This window comes from Pseudorasbora parva, chromosome 20, assembly GCF_024679245.1.
Source record: "Pseudorasbora parva isolate DD20220531a chromosome 20, ASM2467924v1, whole genome shotgun sequence".
NCBI classification, from domain to species: domain Eukaryota; kingdom Metazoa; phylum Chordata; class Actinopteri; order Cypriniformes; family Gobionidae; genus Pseudorasbora; species Pseudorasbora parva.
In genome coordinates, this window is record NC_090191.1 from 39104358 (window position 1) to 39128059 (window position 23702).

A 23702-nucleotide genomic window follows, 5' to 3' on the forward strand; every position below is an offset into this window, starting at 1 on the left:
TATATATTAACTGATCATGTGTTAATATATAACAAGCGGTAACGTTAAAATAACATTAAAGGGATAGTTGATTTACTCATCCTCGTGTTTTTGGGAAGAATGTTTCACATAAGAATTTGGGTAGCACCAGTAAATTTGCTATTTCCTACACTATTCTCTTTATGTTTAAATGCAATGTGAATTTACACTGCATTTTGCTACAATTATCTCTAGATATAGATTTTTCGGTTTTATTTATTTATTGTTGTTCATTGTTTTGTTTTTTTAAATTCTGTAGCACTTTGAGATTTTGTTTAATATAAAGTGCATTATAAATAAAATTTATTATTATTATTATTTATTATTATTAAATATGATGAAAATGCAATCTCAAGTGTTCTAACCGTGAGTCGAAATGCATTTAGGAAAAGGGACATTTAAATTATATTTTTGCCAAAATTTTAGCTTGGACTTGTTAAACATATCTAATCAATTTGGGTAGTACATTTTCATTTAGCAGCTTATAAAGTGGTTCATTGTGCATTTACATATTAAAACTAGTGTAGGAAATGGCAACAGTTATATTCGTATACTTGAATTTTACATTGTGAACCAACCAAACGTTGCACACAAGGAAAATGTACAATACATTGTCCTCCTTTTACATATTGCAATGCCATTTTACATATTAGATAACATTTCAAATTCAATATTTCTACCCATTTGCTTCCATAGTTCCAAACCTGGCTACCAGTAACTGGTCACCGAAATTCTGTAAAATAGCTTCTTTTGTGTTCAACAGTAGAAAGAAACTCATACAAGTTTGGAACAACTTGAGGAGGTGAGTAAGTAATGACAAAATGTTCTATCCCTTTAAAGTTATTATATTTTCTTTTAAAACAAGTAGGGTTCTGTATCTACAAAATTCGTATTGTTGTCCAAGCTGCTCATAATAAGTGTCGTAATTGTAGATAATTATCTTTTAATTATATATTTACATGACTCTTAAACTACAGAGGGATTTAAATTGCAGACTGTTGAATTATAAATCTTATGACTCATGAACGTCTATTACGTAACGCGTCGTTCGCCAATGACAGGTGTTAATGTGCTGCCTAATGAATATTAATAAGAACACGTGATCGAAACTCAGGAAGGTTACCAAAGCAACGTTGGCATGATAAAATTAAGTATTCATGAGCTAAAGCCTTGGCCACATCCTTCATAATAAAAGCCGCTCAGTTTTACCTATTTTGAAATATGAACGTAAATGTTAATGTATCTGAACTATTCGTCCCAGACCAGTCTAGATGTAACCATATCAAAAGTAAAAAGCATACAAAACAACTGCGAGTCGAAAGAATGGTTTGGGAGCTGGGTTTGTGAGATGGCCTCGCAAAACTAGTATGATGTGGTTTTGCACCACCAGAGGGAGAACTCGAACTACACTGTAGACCAGACGAAAGCGGATTAGACCGGAATCTGTGTCGTTCAGTCCAGTGTTGTGAAACGAACGAAATGGTCAGGTGGAAAGCGCACCGAAATTAAAAAATATTCCATTTGATAGCGCTTTTATTCTGAATTATGTTACACAGCTGTTGAAAATATTAATTTCCAGATTGTTTAAAGTTGATTGAAGTTGTAAGCAATGGAAGCTCTGTGGACAGAAATCGAAGGTGAGTAATTTGTTTTTCCTTATTTGTCAAATAAAACACTACAAACCAATAATAGAACGAAATTTGATTCATTGAGTAATATCTTATTTTTACGTGTGCATCGTCTTTTTGAAATAGATTCGAATTATTTAATTTAATTTACTTATTTTTATGAATACAAAGACTATCCAGACTAAAAGGTCAAAATGGTGTCCTAATGGTCTTGTTTTTTTTCTTCCTTTATCAGACCCTCTTTCATTGATTCGCTTCATGGTTCCACCTTTGAGGTTACTGTCTGCAGCCATGTGGCAGGTGACAGAAAAGAGACAGGTGAAGCACTATGGGATGCTGGAGGAGTTTGTAATCATGGTGACCGAGACTGTGCCCGAGCTTCTACATGACCATCAAAGAGCCCGGCTAATACTTGGATTACGAGCAAGGGTACGAAATTGAAAGTACACAAAAACAGATCCACCATGTACAAGATCAATGGCTTTTCAGTTTCTAAAGAGAAGAGATTGGTTCCAGTATTGTATCTGTTGTTTTGCACAGCGTCTTCTGGAGCTGTGTCGTGGTCACCATCAGGTCGACCTGGAAGAAATTCAGCCTCACATGGATCGAATCCGTGCTCTTTGTGTCAACAGTGAAGAGGTTGGTGAGGTCAAATCATCCACATTTGGAACCCATATTGTCTGCTTAAAAACATCACTCTGGTGCTTAGATTAATATTCAAATATATTTCTGCAGGTTGTTGATGACGACATGGAGGAATCTGAGGCTTGTTCCTTGGACCTCATTCGGACCCTCATCAGCAACCCCGAAGAGAGGGAGCATTTCTTCCAGGTTACAAACACATAAACATGGTCTCAACACTTGGTTTTTGCTCTTTTTTTTCTCCCTGTGTCATGAAATGTTTCTTTTCCCAACCCTGTGCAATTCATAGAACATTTCCCCAGAAGATTATGGACCAAAGTTTGACAAAAACCTACAGACACTTATGGAAGACTTCCTCCTACAGCTAGACCGGATGATCTCAGTCCCAGACCTTTCACAGGTACATTAATAAACATCAGTTAAAAAACACTGTTAAAGAATTATTTCTCTTATCGTTAGTCTTAAATTCTCTTTATTTTGTTCCTCAGACAATCTCTTGGCTCAGGGCCTGTCCGTCTCTCCTGGAGGAATGCATTCATTCAGTTTCGGTCCCAAAGCAAATGAAGACCCTTCTTGAACACCACAAAGCTAATGGAAATCTTCAGGACAATGGTAGTTTTTACGTTAAACAGCGTCCTTATTTATGTGAAAGACTATATCAGATCATGGTTGCATTTTGTGAATACTGATGAAGTTGAAGCTGTAAACCAGATGAAACTGTCAGAATGACAATAGAACAGTTTCACCAATGAAACCTGAATTACAAAGGGACAGTTTCATTAAGATTAACCATTTGGGAGGTCTTAAAAGTATTACTTGACTAAACATTAAAAATCCGATCAAAAGGGCATTTTATTTTCAAATTTATGTACTTTAAATGAATTACTCTCCCCTCAAATACCTGGATCTTTTATTTGAGGTTTCATTTGTTTCTTTGTGTTTCGCTATTGCAGAGTCTCTTCACTCTGGTCATAACAGCCGTACATTTTCATCTCAATCTCTCCCTCCGCTGGTTCGAGTCGTCATATCCAGCGATCACACAGAGTCTGGCGACCCGTCTGAATCGGGAGCTGATTTAGATGGCCAGGACAAAGATGATTGCCACACTGATCCTGATACGTCCAGCTGCACGTCTAAAAAGAGAAAATTTAAATTAGAGACAGAGGAGAGAGACGATGAAGAGGATGATGATGATCAAAACTGGCCAATCACGGATGCCCTATCTAGAGGAAATAGGAACAATTATGATGACAGCTCGATTGGTGAAGAGCTGATTCCGACACCCACCAAAAAAACCTCCAAAAAATCCTCTAAAAGAAAAAGAGATGACAGCACAGAAGTGTCCAGAGAGTTCACATTTATTAATCATTTGGGGGCATACACAGGTCAGTTCATTTTAAAGGTGACCTTTTATGCTTTTGTTTAAACATGTTGCTGTTTGAGAATGAAAAAGGTCTGCAATGTCTCTCTAGCGGGAGTTCTTCTCTATATCAGTGCACACTGTTTCTGAACTCCCTTTAAACATCTCCATTGTAGTCTTGAGCTTTCTTCCAGGAACGAACACATCACAATATTCCTCATTTAAAATATTCCCACCAAAGTCATTATTCAAAATAAAGGGACGGAGCCTGGTTGATTTAGTAGTGTGTTGAATGCTCACGGTTATGGTAAGAGACATATGGACCCCAAAACAAAATCAAGACTTTGTAAAACTTTGATAGTTCCTCTTTAAATCATAATTTTAAATGCCTCTCTGCTTTCATTTATTATTGGTGCTTGCTAAGGCTTCATGCAAAATATTACACTTTGGCTTATACCCACAACACCTCCTTAGCATCATGAAGATGACTTTAGCTTGTGCAAGCACTGCGAAAAATCTAGATTAATAATGCTAATATGAGCATGATTTTTTTCTGCTTTATTTACTCAGAAGAGTCTTCCTTCCAGACATCTGATGCTTCAAAAGTTCCTTGGTCAGAGGAAGAAACGTTCAGCCTCATTGACATATGGGGGAAAGACAGCGTCCAGCGGAGTCTAAAAGACTGTGCCCGTAACCGACACATTTTCAACCTCATCTCTAAGAAGATGTTCGAGAGAGGCTTTACCAGAACAGCAGAGCAGTGTCACACCAGGATAAAGCGCTTGAAAATGAGCTTTCGACAATGCCACGACAACATGTGAGTTAATTCAGAAAGTGTTATTTTAGGTTTTGTTTTATTTTATTATAGTTTATTAATATGTTGAACTAGATTTTATTTTGTATTTTTATTTTTCATGTTAATTTTACTTACATTGTTAATAAATTAGTTATGTATTTTAGTAGTTTAAAAATATTGCAATTTATTATTCATTTTTAATTTCGGTTTTAGATTTTGGTTTTATTACTTCTAGTTATTCATTTTAGTGCTTAAACTGAAACTTTCTGTCAAGGCAACATTTCTAATTTTTTTATATATATATTTATATTATTATAATTTAATTTTAATTATAATTTATTTTAATTTACTAAATAACTTTAGTTATTTTAAATAACTAACATTTATATTTTATCAGCTTTATTTCAATGGACAGAATTTTTTAAAATAATTTTAGTTTTAATGATAAAAACCCTCATTTGAAATCAACATGAAATCAAGACTCTTTTTCCCCCCTAATAAATGTTTTTGATCTTGTTATTATTATTTTGAATGTCATTTAATGTTTATTTTAATACATATTTTAGGGTCATCAAAAAACTTTGTGTATAGTTGAAAAAGGATCATCTTTTTACATAAAACATTGACATGACATACACTACCCTTTAAAAGTTTGGGGTCTGTAAGATTAAAAAAAAAAAATCTTTCAGTAAAGAAAAATTTTATAGTGTTAAAAAATTCAGTTTGAAATGAATGCTGTTCTTTTGAACTGAATCTGTATTTGTTTGGCAGTGTGAGAGGAGAAAGACCGGAATGGAAGTTCTATAATGTTCTGGAGAAAATTCTCTGCCGTAAAGACTCTACAGAACAGGAAGAGAGTATTGATGATGTCGGCATTGCAGAAGAGTCCTCAGGACAGCAGGCAGAAGACGACACTGATTGGGATGTTCTTGGTCATGTCGGACTAGAGGGTACTCAGATTTTCTGGACGTGATGTACAGTCAAACCAAAATGTATTCAGACACCTGCAATATTTTCTCACGTTATCACAGTTTATTTGCTATAGTTTAGAAACTGGTAATAAAATATGAGAAGAAAATTCATCTTGATAATGTCAGATACCTTTGATTACAATCAACCAATCACAATTTAGCTCAACCAATGACCAAGCACTGCTTCATTTTGTTCAGTCTGTGGTATAAAAGGTTGAATTAGCAATTAAAGAAAAAACAATTCAGCAAAACATGCTCAGGTCAAATTTTTTAATACATTTTACTGGTAGTCCACTGTACGAAGAATGTTTGGGAAAAAATGTCTCAGTTTACTTTATTTTGCTATCCTCACTTACATAAATGAACTATAGTGTCCTGCACACACTGGTAAAAAATCTCTCTGTCTGAATAGTTTTTTGGTTTGTCTGTATATGAACTATATAATACGTGCTGCAATATTAACCAAAGTTTCACTTACACCCTCTCAAGGCACCAGGAATATCCCATGGACAGACCTGGAGACGCAAACCCTCATCAGGATCTGGGGAGAAGACAAAACCCAGCGAGAGCTGAGAGGGGTTCTCCAGAACGGACACATCTTTGCCATGATCTCAAAAAAGATGGCCGCTCACGGTTACATCCGAACAGCAGAGCAATGTCAGAGTAGAGTGAAAAGACTGAAGCTGTGCTTCAAACAGTCTTACGAGAGTAAACAGTGAGTGCTTTGGCTTCTTCCACATCTTTAACAAATTCCTGGTTGAGTAAAAGCAAAACTCAGCTGACAAAAGAATCTGGTGAATATAATTACAGAGCACTGTTGTATTATTTTAAAATAACTGAAAGTGCTATTCTTGATTTATTTTTGCAGCACTGAAGGCAAAGAGCAAGTTGAATTTAAATTTTATAAACAGATGGAGAGAATTATGGCTAATGAAGAATCATGCTCATCACAGATCAAAGAGGAGGAGTCAACAGACATCGAATACCAGGTGTACAAATACCAGGAAATAGGTACCTGTTTGTTCCTGTTATCATTTCAGTTTCCTTGGATGGGCATTCATACTTTTCATATTAAACTATGTTATTCCCTTAACTTAAACGAGTTGATACATACCTCTCTCGTCTCAGTGCATGCACTTAATCTCTCTGACACGCAGTGACGATCTGATAGCATTTAGCTTACCCCACTAAGCCCAGTTCATTCACTATGGAACCAAACATAGATCAAGTTAGAAGTACCAAACACCTCCACGTTTCCCCTATTTAAATACAGTTACACGAGTAGTTGAACGATCAAGTATGGTGACAAAATAAAACGTGGCGCGTTTCTAATCGGATTAAAAAGGAGAACTATAATGTATGGTGGAATAGGACTTCTGAGAGTACTTCGGCTCGGCGCAGTAAAAAGTCCCGGCCGAAACATCTTTCCTCACACCTCCCCCTCACTCTCTCATTTCTGTCAATAGGGAGATGTGAGGGAAGATGTTTCGGCCGGGACTTTTTACTGCGCCGAGCCGAAGTACTCTCAGGAGTGCTATTCCGCCATACATTATAGTTCTCCTTTTTAATCCGATTAGAAACGCGCCACGTTTTATTTTGTCACCATACTTGATCGTTCAACTGATCGTTTGGTACTTCTAACTTGATCTCTGTTTGGTACCATAGTGAATGAACTGGGCTTAGTGGGCTAAGCTAAATGCTTTCAGATCATAGTTAAGGGAATAACATAGTTTAATATGAAAAAGCGGTGAAGTAACCCTTTAAGCTTGCTAGAATTGTCATGTCCTCCTATCATCAACGAACACAGAAACCGCAATGAACTGCATGGACGATAGAAAAAAGGTCGCCTGGTCCGATGCCGAGACGCTGATTCTCCTGCAGTTATGGGGCAATGAACAGGTCCAGCAGAATCTTCAACGTTGCCCTCACAACGGTCCCATCTACTCAGAGATCTCTGAGAAGCTGAACGCTCACGGATACCTGCGCTCCGCTGAGCAATGCCATACCAGAATCAAACGACTCAAAATCAGCTACAGGCAGTGCAGGGACAGCATCAGGTCAGTGACTAACTGTATTCAAGAGCCATTTATGTTATGCAGTACCAAATAAGAGCGCAATTACATTAGCACATTATTTGTGAATATGGCCTGAGCACTAAATATCGTTTTTAATGGAAGGTTCTTAAAATTTCAGTTTGTGTTTTTTACACTTGTGCAGTTCACCTGAAGCGGAACGCATAGAATTTAAGTTCTATGATCTGATGGAAGACATTTTTCAAAAGACTGCTTCATCCAAAGTGTCAGGAGATAATGAACCGAACAATGGCATCAAATCAGGTACTTTATTAAAGGGGTCCTATTAGTCCTATTTTTATATTTTCAACTTTCTATATTGTGTAATGTTGCTGCTTGAGCATGAAAAAGGGTCTGCAAAGTTCCAAAGCACAAAGTCACTCCAAAGGGAGTTATTCTCTATATGCGCACTGGTTTTATATATAGGGGCGTGGCCTGGTTGAGTTTGTTTAAAACACACGGTTATGGTAATGGGTGGTACATTTCCCACTCAAAGTGCTTGACCAATAACAAAACACAGGTCCAGTCGACTAATCAGAGCACATAGCTTTGTAGATGGAGGGGCTTCATAGAGACATGAAATAAACAAAGCGCTCCTGACAGATTGGGACAAGAGGTACTGTAACAATTGAGAATATGTGAAAAATAAGGGTGTTTTTTTTTACATTCAAGCACGAAAACCCATTCGGTAACACTTTAGAATAATGGCCCATTATTAATAGATAACTATGCAGGAAGTAATGCAGGACTAATAGAAAGACAACATTAAGACTTCAGCTACTACTATTAACTAATATAGAAACAAGCTGAACTAATCAGTAATATTGAATTCAGGACTAAAATAGTTCCTTATTAGGTTATTAATAGTTGCTGAATGAGAATGGTGTCACTAATAACTAATAGGTAACAAGGAAAAATGACAAAGAATTACTAATTAATTACTAATCACAACATTAACATGTCTGAGATTTGAGAAATTGTCTTTTTTTTACTCTCAATGTGGTCATAAAATGCATGACTTTGACATAAAATGCATTACTTAAGTGTTACCTAGTCATTATGCAGGAACTTCTAGTGGTCTGGACCATTATTTTAAAGTGGAAAACATTGTTAGATCACTAGTATTTCTTAAAAATTGGCCTTTGTTACTCTGAGTAAAGTAATAAAATGCATCACTAATTACTCAAGTACCCAATCACTCTTCAAGGACTACTGGTGATCTAGACTATTATTTTAAAGTGAAAAAACATATTTTCCACTTTAAAATAATGGTCCAGATCACTAGTAGCTCCTGCATAATGACTAGGTAACACTAGTCAGACACACAATAATGTGATAATTAGTCAGTTAGTTAATAGTTATTAATGAGGCTAATCTAGTCAGTAATTATTTATTACTTAATAAGGAACGATCTCCTGAATTCGATGTTACTTACTAATTAGTTCAGCTTGTTTCTATATTAGATAATAGTAGTAGCTGAAGTGTTAATGTAGTGGTATTTATTAGTCTTGCATTACTCTTTGCATAGTTATCTATTAATAACAGACCATTATATTAAAGTGTTACCACCTATTCTAGTAAAGCCCAAAAACAAAATCAAGACTTTGTAAAAGGGCATTAGAGGTCTCCTTTAAATGTCTATGTGCCAGATAATGAAATGTGCATTATTTTGTTCTTAATAACTGAAATTTGATAACTATTATGGTATATTTTGACCCCCAAAATTACTTTGTATATTGTATTAATACCTGTTTCTAATAATCTGGTTGAAAATAACATTTTTCCTTCTGTCAGATGCCTGCAGCAAGGTGGACCAGACAGCATCCTGGTCAGACTCTGAAACTGTAGCTCTAATAGACATTTGGGCGGAAGATGAGGTGCAGGAAGCCCTGAGAGGATCTGTCCGTAACGGCCATGTGTTTGCTGATATAGCAGAGAAACTAAACAGTCAAGGATTCGTCAAAACACCAGAGCAATGCAGATGGAAGGTCAAGAACCTGACAAAGAATTTCCGACAGTGTTACGAAAGGAAAAAGTGAGTTTGGATTTATTTTTGCTTGTTGACTTAGAAAATAAAATGGATGATATGTTAAAGTGTTTTTATCTAAGGTTTAATAATGTCCTCCAAATTGTTCTCATTTAGATGTGGCTTAGAGAATTTAGATTGTAAATACTATGATAAACTGGAGCAGGTTCTGGGTGATGAGGCCTTTTCAATGGATGTCTTTGATGAAGACGAGCAGGATGCAGGTTTGTGACTTTAAAAATACACACACACACACACACACACACACACACACACACACACACACACACACACACACACACACACACACACACACACACACACACACACACACACACACACACACACACAAATGTATCTAATATGATAAAACAGTGCTGAGTTACCCCACATACGCATAAGCGGAAGAAGCTAAAGCTGCAGTTTGCAGCATTTTATTTCTCTCTTTTGTTTCTCTATTAACTTAAACTCCTCTTCCACCTGTCATTCCTCAGAATACCAGCAGGCAGCCATGGTAGCCGTATCTGAATCAGGCAGGAAGATGACCTGGTCAGACCGGGAGACGCAGGCCCTGCTGGATATCTGGGGTGATGACCGTGTGCAGCACAGCCTCATGTCCTGCCCCAAAAACAGGCACATCTACAGATACATATCAAAAAGAATGATGGCACTGGGTTTCAACCGAACAGGTGTCCAATGTCACTCACGTGTAAAAAGACTCAAGTCCCAGTTTTACTACGATGGGTGAGCGACTTGAAGGAAGTTATTACATTGATGACTAGTTCTTAAAAATCATGTTCAGAATAGTGCAATAATAGTGTACCGTTTACTGCACAGTGTTGTGGAGTATGGGAGACTTCTATTCTGAACATAAAGGTTTTTTATTCTGTTTCTACTTTTTAATGTGTTTTTCAGCAGGGAGGAGTGTAAATTCTATGATCAACTGGAGCAGATTATTTTAAAGGACAGAACATCTGATGACCAGGACATCAGTGAGCTGGAGTCCATAACTGATTCTGATTCAGGTATCAGTCTGAAAATTGGTCATGCAAATTATTTTCTTTTTTCTAATCAATTAAATATATATATAAGCTACATCTACATTAATCCGGACACACGTTTATTTTCAAAATGCTTTCTGTCCACACTACTTCTGTAATGGCACCTAGTTGCTTTTAGTTCTTCTGTACCACCTTTTGAACTACTTCTAACTACAACCAGTATTTGAAACACAAGCAGACAACTGTCTTCTTTTTATATGTTTACTTCCAAACAAACAAAAATATACATAGACATGGTACGCACGGTCAAAAAACTGTGTTGCTTCCAACGCCTCTAACTTCAAACTAACTACATGCAGTCGCTAACTCTATAACATAGTGATATCTGACCGGAAGCTCAAAATACTGAAATGTTATTGGATCTAAAGATTACTAAATCATGCATTTTAAACCAATACATTTCTTATTAGTTTTCATGAAATGGTTTATATTTATTTATTACTGTTTAAACTAAATTATTATTTCAAGTGAACTAGTCCTTATGTGGCTCTTACAACTTCATTTTGAAATGTATCCACTTTGAAGAGCATCTTTAAAACGCGATCTCAGCGTGGATGGAAGATAAAACCTGTTCTCAAATGTATGAGGATTAATGTAGATGTAGCCAGTTTCCTTTCTAACTGGGATCTCTATCAGCTGGCGTGTGGTGGGCAGTCTGGCGCAATATGGCTGCCATCGCATCATCCAGGGCTGCGTTTCCCAAAAGCATCGTAAGCCTAAGTTGATCGTAGAAACCATTGGTGGCAATTGTTCTACGATCAACCTAAGCTTACAATGCTTTTGGGAAACGCAGCCCAGGTGGATGGGATTGCCCCCTTCCATGTAAAGCGCTCTGAGTGCCTTGAAAAGCACTATCTAAATGTAACAAATTATTATACAAATTCTTCATGATAGCAAAAAGTTTGAATATAATGTATAAAGATATGCAGGTGATGCATTTAGACCTGTGAAATGTGTTTGCATGTCCAGACTCCCTAGCTCTCTCCAAACCTCCGACTGTGGACGGGCCGAAGCTGGCATGGGGTGACAGTGAGACGCACACACTTATATCCATCTGGGGGAGCGACCCTATCCAGGAGAGGCTGAAAGGCTGCGTCAAACGCAAACCTGTTTTCCAGCAGATCGCACTGGTCATGGCTGAAAAGGGCTACAGCAGGACAGACGAACAGTGTCGCTCCAGGATTAAAAGACTGAAGGCCAGTTATCGCCAGTGTCTTGATAATTACAGGTAGACACAACTCCTCAAAAATTGAATATTTAAATATACTAATTAAATATAAGAATTACATATATGTTTTATGTTTCTAACCCCATAGAAATGAAGTGGAGCAGGTGGAGTGGAAGTTCTTCAAGCAGCTAAATAAAATATTTGAGAAGTACCCTCTTGATGAGACCGAAACCACCACGGCTCAGGAGCCAGAGGCAACTGGGAGAAAAAACCCTAGTAGGTCTGCAAAAGCACAGAGCTCAGGTGAATCTAAACTGGGGAAAATCTTTTTTTTTTTTCTGATTTGATCCTCAAGGTATGTCATTTCCAACTAAAAGAACATTTTACAGAGGCATCAAACTACAAATGGAAAATAAGGACACTATTTTAACTGAAAATGTACATCACCTTTATCATTTCATAATTGTGTATATGCAAACGTATTCTTTATTTCCAGGAAATATACACGACCACTTAAAAGTTTAGGGTCTGTTTTTTTTTTTAAAGAGACTGTAGTTTTATTTAGCAATGACATTAAATTAATCAAAAGTGACAGTAGATAATGATTTCTATTTCAAATAAATACTGTCATTTTGAATTTTCTACTCCTCCATAAAAATAACAGCATAACTGTTTTCAACACTGATAATGGTAAATGTTTCTTGATCAGCAAGGTTCATGTGACACTGACGTGTTGCATCAATGGAATGAATTACATTGAAAAATAATAGAAGAGAAGTATTTTTTTTAATTGTAATTCCCATTTCACAATACTAGTTTTTACTATATTTTTCTTGAAAAAAAATGCATCCTTATTTCAGACTTGTTTAAAACTTTTTAACAGTAGTGTATGTTTGAGAAAAACACATTGTACTTTTTTGTAAGCAAACGTATTTTGTGTCTGCAATTTTTCAGTCTGACTACGCTACACTAGTGTCCCTGAATCACCGCTGGAGGGAGAGCGAGACTCAAATTCTCCTGGAAATCTGGGCTTGGGAATACAAATCAGATCTGACTGAGGTATTTTCGGTCATGTGGACTGTAGAGGATGGATTAAGGACACACAAACCTTTAATCGTCTGAAATCCAAGCAAGAACTTGCAGAGAAAAACAACAACAACCCTTCCACCATCAATCAACTGAAATACAGCACCTTAGCTGTTCAGGTTCTGCCTGCCTCAAAAAGCAGCGCACTGGCACTGCATTAATATTTATGTAGATCGGAAAGAAAATTAACCTAATGGTGCTGTTGTCATGTTGTCGCAGTTGATCACACGTTTTCACAGGGTAAAATTTAACACTGAAATGTAATCTGTCTCAGCTGCTTGGCAGCTTCCATAGTTTCTGACTGGGATGGTAGTATTGGATTTGCATAGCAAGATGCGAACTGCATCCTGAAGCCACAGGTCTATTACTGAACAATTTAAAAAAAAAGTAGCTACAGGAATTAGAAAAAAACGATCTTGAATTTGTAGCAAAACTCTAGCCACTTTTCCACTGTCGGCTAAATGGTTCCAGTTTTGTTTCCACGAGCCTCCTTCAGCACAAAACTGTTTGGCACGGTTGTCTAATGCTAGTAGAACCCATGAAAAGATGTCGTCACTCAGGATTGGTCACTTGTCTGTTGCCTGGCTTTCTCTGTAGCTGGATAAGCGCTCTATTTGAGCGATGTAAACACAAATTAATAATAAAATGAAGAGATATCTGATCATTCTTCATAACGCGGTCGTTATTCTCATATTATCAGTAAACAGGTGTGTTACCAAACCAGTGACTGATCTTTTGTATTACATTACAAAGAGTGACTGTAATTAGCCCCAGAGTGGGGAAAAAACGGTAACCGCACCAGATGGCATGGAATGAACGGTTACTAAATGAGAACAGTTCGGCCCGACGGTGGAAAAGCAGGTTTTCGTTGTAACAAATATTCCTTGTCTCTAGTACTTTAGAGCAAATAGGGAATAACTGGATGAAGTTATTCCTAGGACAGACTGATTTCTCATCCGAGTGCATAATCGTCCCAAAAAAGAAACTTTCTGGAAATAGATGTATATTGTATATTTGTATCATAAAAGAAACAAATTTGTGCTATGTGAAAAGAAAAGAAAAACACTGAAAAGAATTTCAATTTTGTACAAAAGTATTTGCTAGATTTAACAAATTTTAATATATATATTATACAAATGTAAGTTACCGTTACACAGGGAGATGCCAAAGGTCTTTGCCTAAATCTCAATTTAAAAGTGTCCCAATGTGTATTAGCGTGAGCCAAATTAAAGAGTTTAATGAAAATGAAAGAATGAACTTCCTTTAATCTTTAAAACACAAATGAAATCTATAATTTTTTTTTAATGAAATCTGAAAGATTTCTGTCCCTCCATTGAAAGGACACTCAACTAACAATTTGATGCTGTAAAGAGTTCACCAGTAAATAAAAGCCTAAATTAAATCTGTCATATAAAGCGATCGAGTCTCTTCAGAAAATTTGGGCTAAACCGCTGGTTTATTAAGGATCATGATATCTCTTTATGATCTTTTTGATGCATTAAATTGGTTGTTGCGTAGCTGTCAATGGAAGGACAGACATCTTTGATTTCATTCAATTTAAATATTTTCATTTGTGTTTTGAAGATGAATAAAAATGTCTCATGGGTTTAGAGCGACATGAGGGTGAGTAAATGACAATTTTCATTTTTGGTTGAACTTTCCCTTTAAGAATCAGAAACAGTAAAGAAACTTTGTGTACAAAACACTTTGCATTACTTTGTGATGGTGAAAGTGTGGACAGTGTTATTGCTACAGCTCTTCCAGACAATAATCTGGAGTTAGTTTATCCAATATGCATTTTTAAATGTCCAAGTTGGACAACCATTGTTGTTGTTTTTTGAGTGTTTTAAATCCCACATTGATTCTGTTCTTAGGCATTTTACTGTGCAATAAACATTTTATTTATTTGTTTGTTGAAATGACTTGACCATCATGATTCAGCCATCACAATGACTATGACAACAAGCCTTCTGGATTGAAGAACTCAACTGTTATCAACTTAAATTTTATGTAAAGTACGAATCTATAAAGTATTTCCATGTGCAGTTTCAAATATGGGTTGCATAAACAAGCATGGTTTGGAAAACAAAACATTACCTTTTTAAAGCAATGATCAACTGACATGAAATTAACTAGTCATTTTAAATGTTCAGATTCGCATTTTCAGTCAAGGGCTTTTGGGTTCATGTTTTACACGGCCACGAGTTTGGTCGTAGGTCCTTCTGCGATTGCCTCGCTCACTCAGGTGAATTCTCTCATGCTTCTTCAGAGGCCCAGCAAACTTGAAGCTCCTCCCGCAATGAGAGCACTGCCACGGCCGCTCACCTGTATGGCTGAGCATGTGGTTCTTTAGGTGAGACGAGTGCTTGTAAGTCTTTCCACATCTTTCACAGGTGAACGGCCGCTCGCCCGTGTGCACGCGTTCGTGTCTCTTCATGTTCCCGATCTGAGAAAAGGCTTTTCCGCAAATCTTGCAGCGGAAAGGACGTTCTCCGGTGTGTATGCGCAGGTGGCACCTCAGCATCTCTGGTCCCGCAAACGTCTTGTGACAAAGGGTACACGGGATCTTGACCCGTGGCCTCTCGTGGTTGCGCTGGTGCTTCTTCAAGTCGAACATGTAGACGAAGGACTTGCCGCAGATGGAGCACAAGTACTGGCGCTCACCTGCATGGTAACCTTTGTGTCTTCTGAGGAGGCTGGCATAGATGAAACTCTTCCCGCATTGGTTACACTGGTATGAGCGCTCCATGGAATGGTAGCGGACGTGGATGGACAGCTTAAATGCCGTCGGGAAGCTCTTGTCACAGTGAGGACACTGGTGCAGGTTCTCTGAGGTGTGGCATTCACGGTGAATCTTCAAGTATGAGCCCTGGGAGAAGCTCTTTCCACAGATGGTACACTTGTATGGTTTTTCACCAGTGTGCACACGGATGTGCTTGATGAGGTCCGCTTTTTTGCGGAAGGTCTTGACACACTGCAAGCATTTGAAAGGTCTGGTGAGCGAGTGTGTTTTAATGTGATTGGTCAGGAAGCTGAGGCACCTAAAGCTTTTGCCACAGTCTGAACACTGGAATGGCCGCTCGCCAGTGTGTGTGCGCATGTGATTCCTCAGCAAGCACTCGAAACGAAACTCTTTGTGACACTCGGAACACGCGTGCCTTTTCTCTTCCTGTGTTGTCTGGGAATCAGAAGAAGCGGCCACTGCCTTTTTAGAAAGAGCAGCTCGAGGTGGACTGCTCTTTCTGTGAATGATGGACTTTACAGATGGTGGTCTTTCTATGACAGGAACGTAGATTGTTTCCTCCCTCACAAGCTCAACAGGAGTTGGAGGCAAAACTGGTAGAGAGACACCCTTTCCAGTTAATTCTGAGATCCATTGCTCTAAACTGACCTGCCTCATACCAGACGTTTCCACCATTTCAGATTGTTCTAGGAACTGCAGTTGAGTCGTCTCCTCTCCCTCGTTCTCAAACTCTGACACCACCACGGCAGAGCCGTCGGCAGTGAGGTAGATCTGCTGGACTTCACAGATGCCCGAGTCTTTCTCTTCACAAAGTTCCTCTTCTTGTTGTAAACCGTCCTCTGCTTCTTCATTGGCAGCTATCTCTGTGAACTCCTCGCTGTCAGCTAAAGGCTCAGGCTCTTCTGTGTAACTCTGAGAGGGGCTCATTATGGCAATGGCCGCGTGATCAGATTCTGATTGATTCTCGTTGCCTTCTGATTCAACGATAATCGTTTCTTGTGCAATGGAAGTGGGGGGTTCCTCGTGCTCAATGGTAATGTCAGGGGAGATCGTTTCTTGTACGATTGGATGAGGCAAGCAAACTACTTCAGCTGTAGAAGGGATGGACACTGCACAAAAGAAAAGAAAACCCTTAGAAAATTCATACCCTTAGTTTTACAATAATAACAATAAAACCAATACAACTTTGTGTTCATAGATGAATCTCACAAAAACATGTTCAGGTCACAATTTAAGTAAGCGATGTCTGTGAAACGCCCTTGAAAGTGGATCGGGCTGAGCACCACAACACACTTTTTAGCCAATCAGCAGTTGGGGGCGGGTCTGCTAATGATATAGGAGGAGAGACTGATCAAGAGAGATATTTGAAGAAAGAGACATGACAGAGACATTACAAAAGAGAAAAGTTCAGAGGGGTTATGATCAGGCAAGAGCTTTAGGACCCACATTAATATTAGAAAAGCTTTTTTTAGAGACCTACGCTGGAAGGCCTGGAAACATAACTGAGTAACATTGGTTTTGCTATGGATCACAGAAGTAACATAAGCCGTTGTTGTAATGTTGGCTATAGTAACAGGACAGTTTAGAGTGTCATTGAAGCATTATTTTGCTTAGCTTCAGCTATGATAGAGACATCCACTCTTTTTAGGGGCAGAGCAATGAAGAGAGGGGTGGGTGTCTTTGTTTTAGCTGATTTCAAATATCGACAGTGTTTCTCAGAAATCGCTTACTGCACTTTTAAAATAATAAAAGACAATAAAGTATTATAAATTACAATTTGCTTAATTGTCGCACACTAATGTCAATGCAAAAAAAAAAGAATTTACAAGATGTTTCATAAGTTTCATATTAATTCAATATCTCAATGTTTGATTCAGTTATTCAATACATGCCAACAAATGTGGTACAGTAGCAACAGTAAAGCTCACTTTCATTGATATCTCCCGGAGAGTGCTCATTGTTTTTTGCATGCAATCTTCTGGTTTTGAAGTGCTGGAGCACATCCTTTATCTCAACTGGATCTGAGAGTGGCTGCACAATCTCCTCCATCATCGAGAGGCCACCACAAAGCCGTGAGGCTGTCTGAGAAAGTCATCAGATTTCAGATCAGTAACCCTGAATGTTACAATGTCCTGAGAATGGACAGAAGGTTTTACCTGCTCTACTTATCTTGAAACTGGATTAAAAAAAAAATACATGATACAGATAATGAATTATGAAATCTTTAAATGAGGACACACCTCTTTAAGGTTGGGCACTGGCAGCAGATCTTCCACCCGAGAGAGGAACTCCCATGCAAGGCTCTGTAATACGGCATCATATCCTGAGCCATATTCTACAGGGAAGACATGCTGAAGAGAGAGAAGCCAAGGTGAAACATGGAAAGACATAATTTTCAAGCATTGTTTTCACAGAAAGATGCAGCAAAAGCCTAACCTGGATGAAATTATCTTTCTTTTCGGTGTCCTCTAAAATGCCGTGGACCATTCTAATGAATTTGTTATTGATGATTTCACTTTCCACATCTTTACACTGCAACAAATTGAAATCAAAGAAACAAGACACTGATACATATACAACTGAAATATAATTTCTGAATATGTTCAGCGCAATTACAATAAAATTACTTTATGAGTGAGATTTCGAAGAGAATCAAGATGTGCCTGAATGATCCACAGATCTGGCATTTTATCTTTCAGACAAAGCTCCAAGATCACCTAAAAGTAAAGAAAAAAAATATTGATACTGATATAAAAAAACAAAAACAAAAAAAGATTTTGCTCAAATAAGATTTACCTTTTTACGCAGGTGAAATATCAGTTTATTAACCAGACTTCGACTCATGATGTCTGGAACGGTCTCGGTCACCAGCATTACAAATTGCTCCAGCTTCCCGTACTGTGTCACATTACGACGCTGAATAACCTGCCATAGAAACGCTGACATCAGCCGAAGAGGCGGCACAACCAGACGCAGGGCAGAGAGAGGGAGAGCAGGGAGTGCTTGAGGGGAAAAAAGAGGAAAATAAAGCAAGTTAATTATCAGTAGACAAAATAAAGAGATTTTCATATTTCTGAAAAAAGTTGTTGTGATTTATTTAAATTGTAATTCTGATGTATAGTGTACAATAATTATTGCTATTATGAAGAAGTTAACAGTCAGATACACAATGTATCTTTTTATAGGTATAGGTTTTATGCAATAATTAATTTAATGCCATGCCCACGTCAAAGAAGAAATCAGATTCAGCTTAGTGTTAATGTTAAATAAATCTATAACCTGTGTGTAAATTTTTCATGTTGCACATTAAACTTTACATGCATGCTAAAAACTTCATACTTAAGAATTAAACTTAACAAAAACAACTTTAATCATATTTTATAACTACAAACAAATTATAATTAATAATATAAATAGTACTATAATCAGAAAATGTATTTGAATAAACTATAATAATGCACTTTTTTAATGGCAACTAATTCAGCATAACATCATTTAGAAATACTTTATTACAACAATACAGTTTAAGTAATGGCAAATTACAATAATTTACTTTAATTTGCCTGGACCTTCTTAAAATAATAATATAAACAAGTGTAATTTGAGTTGTGTGAGTAACTTTAATAGGATTGGTTGTGCTAGCTTCACTCTCTTAGCATTTAGCTGACAAGCTACAAAATACTCACCCGCCTCGCGACTCTCTACGTTAAGGATTTCCATTGTTTAAGGCTAGACTAAATCTATATTTGTCTTTTAGTTAAACTCTCGGCGCCTTATATTACTGACTTATACCATAATAGCGGTTAAACGCACTGGCTAACTACTGTCGTGAAGTTGACCGAAGCAACGAACAACAACGCTCGGCCGGGATACCGGAAGTAGCCGGAAGTGGGTCTTTATTTCGCGTTTTTTTTTTTTTTTAAATAATGTTTGGACTTGTCGTGCGCGACACCGCATCAGGTCTGGCGGATGCAGTGTCCTACGTTGCCACCTGTTGTAAAATAAAATGTGTCTATTTATATCTTTGCGAGCGTTAAAAGGATACAGATTATACGTAAAGTCAAGTTTACTCCAACAAGAATTTGTAAGTAGAATCAAAAATGGAACACATGAATAGAAAACAGAAGACAACATTTTGTGCATATTTCGGACTTACTTAAAAAATAACTGATGACTTTTCAAAACAGTTGGAAGATACAGTACATACATACATACTGTTATAATAAAACATATATATCTTAAATAAATTATAAAAACAATGAACCACAATATTGGATCTCTTCTCTCACATTTTCTGTCCCCTCTCCTTTTTGGAGAGCCCATCATTGCCTTTTATTGGCAGATGTATTTTCTGAGATACCTCCATTCATAAACATTAATTTGAGGGAGAAACAAAGGGTTTTGTGGGAGGAGGAATGATAGAAAAGGGGAGCCACATTTCCCAAGCTTTTTCAAACGTCTGTTGAGGGAGATACTGCTCTATTCATAGATTTTATAAATGTGGATCATCACCATTAAGGGGGGATACTGAGTGTTTTGTCGTGTGCAATGCATGCAAAAGGTCAATGTCTCGCTGACGAAGTGTGTAGGATAAACAAAAATATCAACTGTGAATTTAAAAAAAGGTTTTGCTAATAAGTTGCTTAAAAGTTTTTAAGCTAACTGTCAAGAGAGGAGGTTAGAGAATTTGTGTTGCTTGAAGATGTTTCATCGGCTTAGTAGTGAGGCCTGTTATTTTTGTATTTTTCAGTTTTTCATGGTCTGGATTAACTGGAGTACATGGACCTTGTCAGTAGTAAAAGTAAAGGTATGTAGATTTTCATTCTTGTGTTTGTGCTTAAATGCTTCAAATATGTTATTTAGACAAATATATAAATTGTGCCTCTGTATGAATTATTTATTTATTTAATAATAATTAAATAAAACATACTCAATTCTGCTTATGATTTAATCACAGAGAATGTGCATATCGTTTGCACTTTATTTTAAGGTGTCACTGTTGCAGCATTGCAGTGTAATTATATATTTAACTACTGAGGTTGAGGGTAATTATTCATTTATTAAAATTTTCTGTTATTATGTTAATGTAAAATATTTAACAAGGACACTGTAAAATAGTTACCTGAATATCTATCACAGGATAGCAAATTTAGTATTCATATAAATCAATATATGATATAAAATTTGTCCTTGTCCTTGAATATAAACACAAACACACATACTATAGCAGGAATGAGTAGTGCTGGATATCTACAAGATTTAATCTAAAAAATAATCAATACCAGTGTTGTAAAGACATTTGATTATTAAAGGCCTATTAAAGCCACATATCGATCAGAACAGACATTTATGACCCTGAACCGGGGCGGTGGGGCTCTTGCATTTGTAGAGGGAGCTCAGGGTGGTGTGGGTTAACAGCATCATAGCCATATAATCACCAACCCCCCCTCCCCCTATATATTTTGAGAGACGCAGTACAGGCAGACGACCACTGCAGCAGCAAGAGAGTGTAAGAAATGTCGCAAATAAACATCGAAATACTGCTGAGAGAGGACGGAAAATCTGCAGACGAAGATAAGCGTGCCATGCGTTCATCCAAAGAAGATTTATGATGAAATGAGGGTGTGAATAGGCACTGGAGGGTTGATGAGCAGCCATAAAGCATGAGGAAGGACGTATTCAAGAGAGGAGAAACAAAGGGAGGAGTAAAAGAGAGAGAGAGTGAAATGGTGGTAGATAAAGACGAGGCCATGAGCTCTGCGCCGCCTTACGACTCGCTGTCAGCTCGGCCAAGTCCCTGCCGTACAAAGGAGTGGGAGCGAGAGTTGCACGCTAATCAAAGACTGTCTTCGCCTCTACGACCGTCTCTATCCTCTGTTTCCCGTCGGCCTTCGGCACTCCCTGGCTATCTGCTCTCACCCTCCCGAGATTACGCTGACCAGCAGCAACGTCTTTCGTTATCGCTGTGCTCAGAGGCCTCGCTGGCGCCCCCTGTGCCTGCAGTTGGTGCTGCCCCACCGTGCTGCCGGGCGGTGGGAGTCATGCCCTTGCTGCGCCTCGCACTCCTGATTTTCAGCTTTCTTTTTTGGGCAGCAGGCCTTGCGATCTTCACCCTGGGCATATGGGCGCAGGCTTCACTGTCCGACTATATGCTACTATCAGCGAACCGCTACCCTAACGCACCCATCGTCCTGTTAGGCACAGGTGCTGCTGTGACCGCCTGGGGCTTTTTAGGATGCTTGGGAGTGGCTGCAAACCTTCCTTGCCTTCTGCGGGCGTATGGCTTCTTCCAGTTGGTCACACTCATAGGTGGACTAGCGGCGGGTCTCTCAGGGCTCTTCTACAGGGAGGATATCGCTGAAGGTTTTCGTAGCGGACTTCAGAAAGCTGTATTGGACTATGGAGTAGACGAGGGCCGCGCCGACGCGCTGGACAGCCTTCAGAGGGCGCTAGAGTGCTGTGGTGCTGAGGGTTGGCGTGATTGGCTAATGTCTGATTGGGCTATCGAAGATGCTATGTATTCAACAGGAAGTTTGGGGAATGATTCCTCCGCTGTGTCTTTACCAGACAGCTGCTGCATAAAACGCAAAGGCTGCCGCAACAGACCGTTGCCAGAGAATGGAGAGAGGAACATCGAGCTAGCAGGGATTCATGCTCGCGGTTGTTTCCGCAAAGTCTTCAGTTTGGTAAATGACAACGTCTTTCACATTGCAGCAACAGTCCTGGGCCTTGCTTTCATCCAGGTGGCAGGTATAGCCCTCGCATGTCTGCTTGCCAATCGCCTTTCGCCCAGACTGCGAAGACAAGCCCGTTGAAATAAAAAGCATTGTGTATTTTCCTTGGCCTGGGCTTTTGTATTACTTGCTGCCGTGTCATGCGTTTAGATCAATTTATAAGGAAGAAACCAGTCAACATTTTATGGACAAATGCAAAAATAAATAAACATCCAAAATACTGCAATGGTAGAGCATAATTTAAATATTTATGCATTCTTTGATTGTTGCATGACTCTGAATGATGTGTTTTTGTCCAATAGTTATCCAAAGTAAAACAAAGTCAAGAGATATATATGTAGACGTGAATGGTATCTCTGTGATATGTTTGATATATAAGTTAGGCATTCAGTTTTATTCGATTATGTATAAAAAAAGTTAGAAATAGTCTATATGCCTTGTTTAATATGTATTCTATAAATTGTTTTTTTCTATTAATAATAACCCATTAGAAATGTTACACTGATTGTAGTCCATGGGTTTAATTAATTATTAGGTTTCTAAACTCTTGCTATTGAATGCTTCTCTGGCAGTTAATTGTAATTGTACATTGATTATATAAATATGTTCATTTAAAAGAAAAAACTTTCTAAAAAAAAGATTGTATAATAACTATATAATTCATAATTGTGAATTGTTGCTTGCAACCCATTTCATTTAATATTCTGAAATGAGAAATGTGCATGGCGGAATGTTTTTTTTATTTATTGGAAATGATTGGATCCTGAAAAATGCAGTCATCCAGATTGAATGTAAGTTTAAAAACACCAAATAAAAAAAGAAAAGAAAAGAAAAAACGATAACATTTAAACTTCAACACAATCTACTGAAACCATGTATGCACCGCTTCATCTGGTTGTGTGGTACATTTTATTGTACATGAATGGATGTTTTTTGTGTTTTATGTTATGCACAAATTTATGTTTTGATTCCTCAAAGGTGGCTGACCGAACCACAATTTTCATTTTCAAACAAGCTTATTTATGAGGGTCTGTATTTCTTTATCACAACCCCTGCTGCAATTACAAGCAAGCAATGAATCACTGGAATCTGGGACAGGCCCTGTATCTTTAATGACCTGCCACATAGTGAATTGAAAGCCATCTCAACCGGCAAACCTTTAGATTCCTCAGATGACTCTTGCTGTAAAATGTATTAGGCTGCCAGTGATAGTATACGGCAGACGGTAATAGGAAGAATATTTGAGATAAACATACAGATTGATGGATGGATGGATTTGTTGTGGTTTACTTTACTGTGTGCATGTGGTGTTGAGTCATTAATACCCTGAAGGATTATGTTATTCAGAGCACCTGCAGACGGTTCACAGGGCAAGACGAACTTTCATTAGTATCAGA

The 23702-nt window shown here is 37.8% G+C and overlaps 3 protein-coding genes across 5 annotated transcripts; 2 read left to right on the forward strand and 1 right to left on the reverse strand.

The window, feature by feature from the left end:
- Positions 1–1283: 1283 nt before the first annotated feature.
- zgc:113263 (uncharacterized protein LOC503753 homolog) lies at positions 1284–14735 on the forward strand. Of its 3 annotated transcripts, none has more exons than XM_067427054.1 (20): positions 1284–1655; positions 1882–2075; positions 2187–2285; positions 2382–2477; positions 2578–2688; positions 2777–2900; positions 3242–3673; positions 4219–4465; positions 5216–5394; positions 5905–6130; positions 6284–6426; positions 7223–7472; positions 7633–7751; positions 9282–9522; positions 9631–9737; positions 10008–10257; positions 10432–10538; positions 11544–11802; positions 11891–12045; positions 12697–14735. In XM_067427054.1, exons 1-20 carry the CDS (start codon positions 1628–1630, stop codon positions 12699–12701), a joined length of 3372 nt encoding a protein of 1123 aa, XP_067283155.1. In that variant the 5' UTR covers positions 1284–1627; the 3' UTR covers positions 12702–14735. The 3 variants fall into 3 exon arrangements, with proteins under 3 accessions (XP_067283155.1, XP_067283156.1, XP_067283154.1); XM_067427055.1 differs by having other exon boundaries at positions 1285–1655; positions 10429–10538; positions 11891–12018; XM_067427053.1 differs by having other exon boundaries at positions 1286–1655; positions 10429–10538.
- On the reverse strand, positions 14706–19452 carry si:dkey-14d8.1 (uncharacterized). The gene is made up of 7 exons (XM_067427056.1): positions 19258–19452; positions 18368–18573; positions 18199–18288; positions 18008–18103; positions 17812–17922; positions 17500–17653; positions 14706–16680 (listed from the first exon to the last, which is right to left on the reverse strand). The coding sequence occupies exons 1-7, from the start codon at positions 19289–19291 to the stop codon at positions 14996–14998; spliced, it is 2376 nt and encodes a 791-aa protein (XP_067283157.1). The 5' UTR covers positions 19292–19452; the 3' UTR covers positions 14706–14995.
- Positions 19453–21039: 1587 nt separating this feature from the next.
- On the forward strand, positions 21040–23028 carry LOC137049568 (tetraspanin-7-like). Its single transcript, XM_067428123.1, has one exon. The coding sequence runs from the start codon at positions 21235–21237 to the stop codon at positions 22384–22386; it is 1152 nt and encodes a 383-aa protein (XP_067284224.1). The 5' UTR covers positions 21040–21234; the 3' UTR covers positions 22387–23028.
- Positions 23029–23702: the final 674 nt, after the last annotated feature.